Source organism: Cucurbita pepo, chromosome LG03 (assembly GCF_002806865.2).
Source record: "Cucurbita pepo subsp. pepo cultivar mu-cu-16 chromosome LG03, ASM280686v2, whole genome shotgun sequence".
NCBI lineage: Eukaryota > Viridiplantae > Streptophyta > Magnoliopsida > Cucurbitales > Cucurbitaceae > Cucurbita > Cucurbita pepo.
The window spans coordinates 7,570,698-7,577,622 of record NC_036640.1 but is presented as its reverse complement, the minus strand read 5'-3'; the positions used below and the strand labels follow the sequence as shown (position 1 = coordinate 7,577,622).

Here is a 6,925-nt window from a genome sequence, read left to right as displayed (position 1 = left end):
ACAGTGGCAGTTGATGGTGGTTAAGGTGACAAGGAGGAGGAAGGAAGAAAAAGAATATGTAGACAAAAAGGGGGACAGCGATGGCTTCCCGCCGGCAGTTGTGGCGGCGACAGTCCTCAGGTTGCGTGCACAGAGAGAGAAAGCGAGGGGTAGGTGTGGCGACTAGGGTTGTGGGCTTAGCTTCATAGCTATGCCTAAGATATATATATATATATATATATTTTTTTTTTCCTTTTTTAGGCGGGTCTTCGGAAGTGAAGATATGGTAGGGTCCTTACAGATATGATGAGGTTGTGTTAGCACTTAGTGAATGACTTCCAAGCATCGACAGGGTCTCTAACATGTAAGAGAATCGCTCGAAGGTTCGAGGCCTTCCCAGAATATCAGATAGCAATAGAAGTAGGCCCAAACTTTTTAAAGCTTAGAAAAAATCATGTAGTATTCCACTAGAATTGACTACAATGACCCTCCAAGTAGGCTACTTATTGATTATACTCACTCCATTCCTCTTTTTTAGGTGATTGCCAATCGCAGCAGTAGAGGAACATCCAAGAGTTGCACGGTCATAGAGGGGTCGTTCCAAGGCGTCAGTCTAGTCTATATTTATTTTATATTGTTCGAAATTGTATTCTAAACACATGCTCCATTTATAATAAACTCAAACAACACCAAAATTGTAATTGATTTATATTTTGTGTTAATTGTAGTGTAGTTTGTTTTAAATTGAGCAAAATTTTATCCTTGTTTTTTTAGTTACCGTCCAAAATTCGATACCTCAAAAATTTGATCGCAACAACATATCCGTTCAAAGGAAATATTAATTGTCACATATTGTTAAGAAAAGTCATACTTTGGGTAAAAAAATCAACCACCTATTTGACTATTAAAATAAAATTAAGCACTAGAAAAATTGGAGGAACAGAAAGAATTCGTGAGATGAAGAAATTAATGATAGAAAAATTTAAATATTGTTTAAAGATTATAATCCGTCCTATATTAATTTAAATTTTGTGTTTAATAGATTCTTGAGGTACGTAACATTTTTTAAAATTTATCAACGCTCAAAAGTTTATTTTATATATATATTTTTATAGATGTTTCGAGTGTATTAATAATATATTAATAATTAATTAATTATTTTATTTTTTCTATTTGGGCACCTGTTAAAGTCATAGGTGTTAGGTAGTAGGTAGACTTTGAAAATGGAGAAGCTAAAAATATGGCCATGCTCCGTATTCAACTGCCACTGCAGTTCGTTTCTCCCAAGGGACTCCCAATTGAATCCCCTCAATTTTTCCAGGTAAATTCCCTTTTTCTTTCCCCCAAACCCCCCCTCACTTTTTTTATTCTGTCATACTTCCTTCTTCTTGTGATTCAACAACATGCCAATTCATTTTCCGTATTTCAACAATTCTAGATGAAGATTACGAAAGCAATAAAACAAATTCTGAATTAGAGGCACCAATGCTTTGATTTCGACCGTTCGAATCTAGGAAAACCCTTGAATGCTTTGATTTTGACTGTTCGAATTTAGGAAAACCCTTGAATGTCGTGTAATTTCAATTGGGCTGAATTGCAAACATCGAGAACCTATTAATTTCATTACGAATTTTGGTTTGACCTCTTGATGATAGGTTTAGCATAATGTTTCTGGAGATAATCGTAGAGGGTTTCCAATCTTCAATGTACGTAATGCTTGAGAAGGGCGAAAATTAGCGTGATCGTCGCGTTTGAACCTGATTGACTGGTTGTGTTTTCAGGGAAAGTGCAAATATATCAGGAACATGGCCGAGTCAGTTGGGAGTAGGAGCATGGATAAAAAGCTTATTCAAATCGATATAAGCTCCGACACCGTTTGCCCCTGGTGCTTTGTTGGCAAAAAGAATCTTGACAAAGCTATCTCTGCTTCTCAGGATCAATATCATTTTGAGGTTCTCTTATCTATCTTTTGTTGTCTTATGCATCAAATTTTTGTAGAATTGAGATATATTCATTGTAGCATTCATTTAAAAAAAGGTTTACTATCATATGAGAGATGGAAGCCATGAATAAAAGATCTTCCTCTTCTAGTCTACTCTTTCCCTTTATGGTATAGAGAAAATGTGTATTCTTATATATAAGGAATGAGAACTGCCCTCTGTTGTAGTTGTATATTGTTTGGAAATATCATGAAAATGTTAAGTTTCCTTTTGTGCGCTGTATCAAGTTTATCAAGTTGAGATATTCGGATGAGCCTTAACGCGCAAAATGTTAGTGTGAAATGGGGTGACATAATGTTGAAATGATCTGAACTCAAATTTCTTCAATTCTGATCTCATGTTAAGTCATCGTGGAATGTAGAAGCTTGAGCTATTGAACTAAGGTGATTTAATATTTTCAATATATATCTAAATATATTTCGTAGAAACTCATATTGCCCTCCTACTAGGATGAGCAAAATTCGTGAGCGATGCAAGGACCCTAATTTTGACATGCATTAATTACTCTAATTTTCAACTGGTTTTAGTTCATAGAGTAGGACTAGAACCGAAACTTTGCGCAAGTTTGAATTTCTCATCTCATGGAAAACCCTTTTCGCTCCGCTTAGCCTTACCCCCCAGTAGGGGTGTTTTAGTGATAGGTTCTATAGGAATTGGACGATGCTATTCACGATATGTTCAAAACTCTAATTCTGTCATAGTTTATATGCTGTCTTAACCTTATTAATTGTTTAACATAAATTTGCAGTTGAAATGGCATCCATTCCAGCTCAATCCTTCTGCTCCCAAAGAAGGTGTTGTTAAGAAGGAATTTTACAGGAGTAAGTTTGGAATCCAATCTGAACAGATGGAAGCTCGGATGGTTGAGGTTATCCTAATGAACAATTCTGAAAGCATTCTGGTTGATGCTCTGTTCTAATCAAATTCTCACCCTCGAATACTAAGTTACTATGAAATTTTGGAATTTTTCAGGTGTTTAGGGGTCTTGGACTGGATTACGACATGTCTGGGCTAACGTAAGTGTGAAGCATATAAGAACGGATTTGAGGAGGTATGATTGTTTGCTAACACGAACGTTGTATTTTCAGGGGAAATACCCTAGACAGCCACAGGCTTATATATTTGGCAGGTCAACAAGGTTTAGACAAACAGCATGATCTTGTGGAGGAGTTGTGCCTTGGATACTTCACTCAGGGAAAATACATTGGAGACAGGTATGTGGTGAGAAATTTCTTACAGTATTAACGGCGTAATAGAGCTGATCACATTGTCAAAACGCTGTAGGGACTTTCTTTTGGAATGTGCTAGAAAGGCGAGGGTCGAAGGAGCAGCAGAGTTTCTCGAGTCAGATGATAAAGGAGTTAAGGAGGTATCAATACAGGGTCCTATATGCTGTATTCGGTTTCCTAGACCTAAATATGTCTACATATGGTTCACTGTAGGTCAAGGAAGAGCTTGAGAAGTACTCAGGAAAAATCTCTGGAGTTCCCTTTTATGTAGTAAGTGAAAAACAATTAACTTTATCCAACTGATGTAAAGTCAGGCATTTTTTATTTTGTTTTTCTGAACAGAATGTTATGGCAGATCAATGGGAAGCACAAACTGAACGGCGCTCAACCCCCTGAGGTTTTTCTAAGAGCTTTTCAAGTTGCTGGAAAGTGATTGATTGAAACTGAAGTGAAGCTTTTGAATTTGAGCATCAATAAGAATGTAAGTCCTTTGCTAAACTCACTATACATACTGTTGTTCTTGTATTTACTACCATAATTGAATGCATGTCAGATCAAACTGCTATTTACAGTTAGAAATTTTGTTTGCCAAGTAATAAAATACTTGGTTGTCTTAGAGATTTAAGTAGATTTGAATACTGAAATCTCTTTTAACTGCAATGTATCTGTCTGAGATGTAGGACACAACTTCAAAAGTTACCAAAAATATACAAAACAATGATTCAAATTCAGATTATCTTGTGAATTTGCAAAAGGGTTGACCATTTATAAGTTCTTGGGCAAGAGATTAAGAAGTTTCATGCGTTTTTCGAAATGCAAAGCATGTAATTCTTGCCATTTACCATGACTTCTATAGGGTGGGGGAAAATATTGTTGAACCGGTGTCTAATGAACTTGCCTTGGAGTCTGCCCGACACAAGTACTAACACCTTCACATCAACTTGGGATCAACCTAGGGTGAAAATTTGAACAGACGTACCTTTGGTCAATGACCTATAGATAGAAGTGTCTAGTTCTTGTTTCAAGATTGAAATACTCCCCATGTTTAGTGATCGGCCAAGCTTGAATGCCTCGAAAAATTCAACCCAAGCTTGAATGCCTAAAAAAATGTAACCCTTGCGAATGGAGAACTCAATTTCATTAACTTTGGCTTGTGAAAACAAGAGGACCCCTTGAATTTATATAAGATCTAATGTTCCTACTAAAGGCATTATTCGGCTGAAAATTACATTGAATAGTAATTATAGGAGCTTCCATCTATTTGGGCTGGAGCAAATGGGACGTGTGATGTGGGTATAGCTGGCCTAAATTGGGCTGGTAGCTGTTTGGTGGTGCGCTTATTGATAGATGGATTGTTTTCGGTATGGGCTTAGGCGTATGCGTGGGCATGAATAATCCTTCATTGTGCAAAAGGAGGCATGGGTTAGCCTCAGGTCGTCTTCTAAGATCCACCATTGGTAGTACTTCGGTCGCCAGTCTCTTTAGTCAGGTGGGTGCTGGCCGGTTAAAATAACCGAATCCCCCTAAAATTCGTACGTGTGGATCACCCCGCATGTGGGTCATGCCATTTGAGGTGGCCCACGATCTTAAGAATATCATTGCTTACTGTTCAGTAGCCCATATAATTTTGGTGACTATTGGTATCTTTAGTCGGGTGACGCCTTTTGGAGAGTTTAGAAGCAGAGGTGGTTGAGTGAAGGAGCAAATCTTTATTCTCGATTGCAAATGATTCCATTTTTGAGAGAAAGAATGGAGAGTGACTCTTCTGTTTGCTGAATTTGATGTTCGTCCAAAAGTTTAGGCTTCTACGTGAAGGAACATGTTGTCTGTCATCGAGTGTAATGCCAAGAGATAACTACTTCGATATGGTCAATTCCATTGATCATTCTCCAGGAAAAGTTTTGAAACCGAACTAGTCAATTAAGAGGGTAATTGCTAATCCATTGGCCAGCACAGGAGGGCATGAATGAGAAGTGCTAGGTGGAGAATGTGCTTCGTCAAGCGGAGGCGTGGACGTACGGGCTGGCACGCGGATTGGGGGCATGCGTGCAAGAGCTGTCGCGTGAATCGGACCCTTGAATGGTCGGCCTTTGATGCACAAGCCTTGTGCGGCCTGCTTGCGAGAGCTCTGATGGGCTGCTCCTGGCGGCGTACGAGTGTCACGAGCGCGCCTGCACAATCGGAAGGATGGGGCTAGCAATCACTGTCTGTCCTTATCCCATGGGTCCAGGAAATAAATGAATTAAATAAAATGATATAGACGGTAAATAATTAATACAGTAATAAAAGTGCTTGTTATATTCTAAAAATTACATAACATGCATGGTAGAGTAAGTTATTATAAATAAAATGATCTTATAAATCTTATACAATTATGGTAAACTATTAATAAAATAGGCAACCAAATTCAAAATAGAACTTATATCACGTATATAAAAATAATTATTACAATAAAATAATTAATTAATTTTGATCCATTATAAATTAAATTTGGATCAATTAATTAAGTTTAAAATTATGATATATTATTAATGAAGGAGATAATCAAAATCAGTTTAAAAAATAATTAATTACTTATAAATAATTAATAATCAATAAGTAATTCGTTATAATGTTGGAGAGATAAGTTAACTAATTCTAATTACTCAAAACAAACAGGTCATTAGTGATGCCATGTGTGCGAGTGGGCTCGCATGATAAGCCTCAAAGCCCACACGAGCGTGCCTATGCAATCTGACTATTATTTTATCACTAGGCCATCTCGTAGGGATGGGAATCATCGGAATTTAACTCTTAAAACATCATCTTCAAAATAATAATTTCAAGATAAACATAATATCATCCTTAAAATCACTGTTAGGTCTTACGTGTTCGAAAACATAATTCAAAAACAAAATTAAAAAAGATAATGATAAACAATTAAAAAAACTTAAAACGTATACCATCCTATTCTAAATAAGTTTAGGAATTTAAATATGCTACTAGTCTATGTACATGCCATGGACTCTGATTGCAATGTCATCGTTAGCTGTATAGGGGTGCCTTGCCTTTATCTGAAAAGTGACGTAGCACACGGCTTGAGTATTTCGAAGAATACTCAGTAAGCCCCATTATAGGAGCCGTAAAAATGCAAATACATGCAATGATGTTTTAGGGACATATCATTAAAACATCCTGGGGGTGGTCTCTAGTTCGAACTAAATTAGATATGCAATACTTCCCTACACACGACCCACACGTGCTAGCGTGAATCCCCAGGCGGTTTGCACCCCTTTGGACCTATTATAGTCGAGCTAGTTGTTCGTAGCAACATCTAGAGGTCAGCAAACCCCTGAGTGTCATGCACGACATGATCATTATCATCATCGTAGCGTATGAATCCATACTCATCATCGTAATAGAGGAAGTATCCCGATGCTTATGTACACACAGAAATGCATGAGGTTCCTATGATTTTCTCATCTTAAAAACATCTTTATGGACAAAACTTTAATTCCATTCTTATATTACTATCAATAATATATGCGCATTAATCTTCATATTTTCATCATCGTTAATCATTAAGTAGGGTTCTGTCCTAGAAATAATCGTCATAGTGCAGTATGCCATTCACAACATGCTTCTCAACGGTAATAGCAAATAATAATAATAATAATAATAAATAATAATAATAATAATAAATAAATAAATAAAATCATAAATTATGAAATAAATAAA

The 6,925-nt window shown here is 36.6% G+C and overlaps 1 protein-coding gene across 1 annotated transcript; it reads left to right on the top strand.

Moving 5' to 3' along the window:
* The first annotated feature begins 1,196 nt into the window (after positions 1–1,196).
* LOC111789767 (uncharacterized protein YwbO) lies at positions 1,197–3,824 on the top strand. Its single transcript, XM_023670450.1, has 8 exons — positions 1,197–1,300; positions 1,761–1,931; positions 2,728–2,847; positions 2,952–2,995; positions 3,068–3,193; positions 3,264–3,348; positions 3,422–3,478; positions 3,564–3,824. Exons 1-8 carry the CDS (start codon positions 1,220–1,222, stop codon positions 3,639–3,641), a joined length of 762 nt encoding a protein of 253 aa, XP_023526218.1. The 5' UTR covers positions 1,197–1,219; the 3' UTR covers positions 3,642–3,824.
* The last annotated feature ends 3,101 nt before the right edge of the window (positions 3,825–6,925 follow it).

Coding starts and splice junctions, on each gene's coding strand:
- LOC111789767 (XM_023670450.1), top strand. CDS start 1,220: ATGGCCATGCTCCGTATTCAACTGCCACTGCAGTTCGTTTCTCCCAAG. Junction 2,996..3,067: donor TACGACATGTCTGGGCTAAC/GTAAGTGTGAAG, acceptor TTGTATTTTCAG/GGGAAATACCCTAGACAGCC. Junction 3,349..3,421: donor ATGATAAAGGAGTTAAGGAG/GTATCAATACAG, acceptor GGTTCACTGTAG/GTCAAGGAAGAGCTTGAGAA.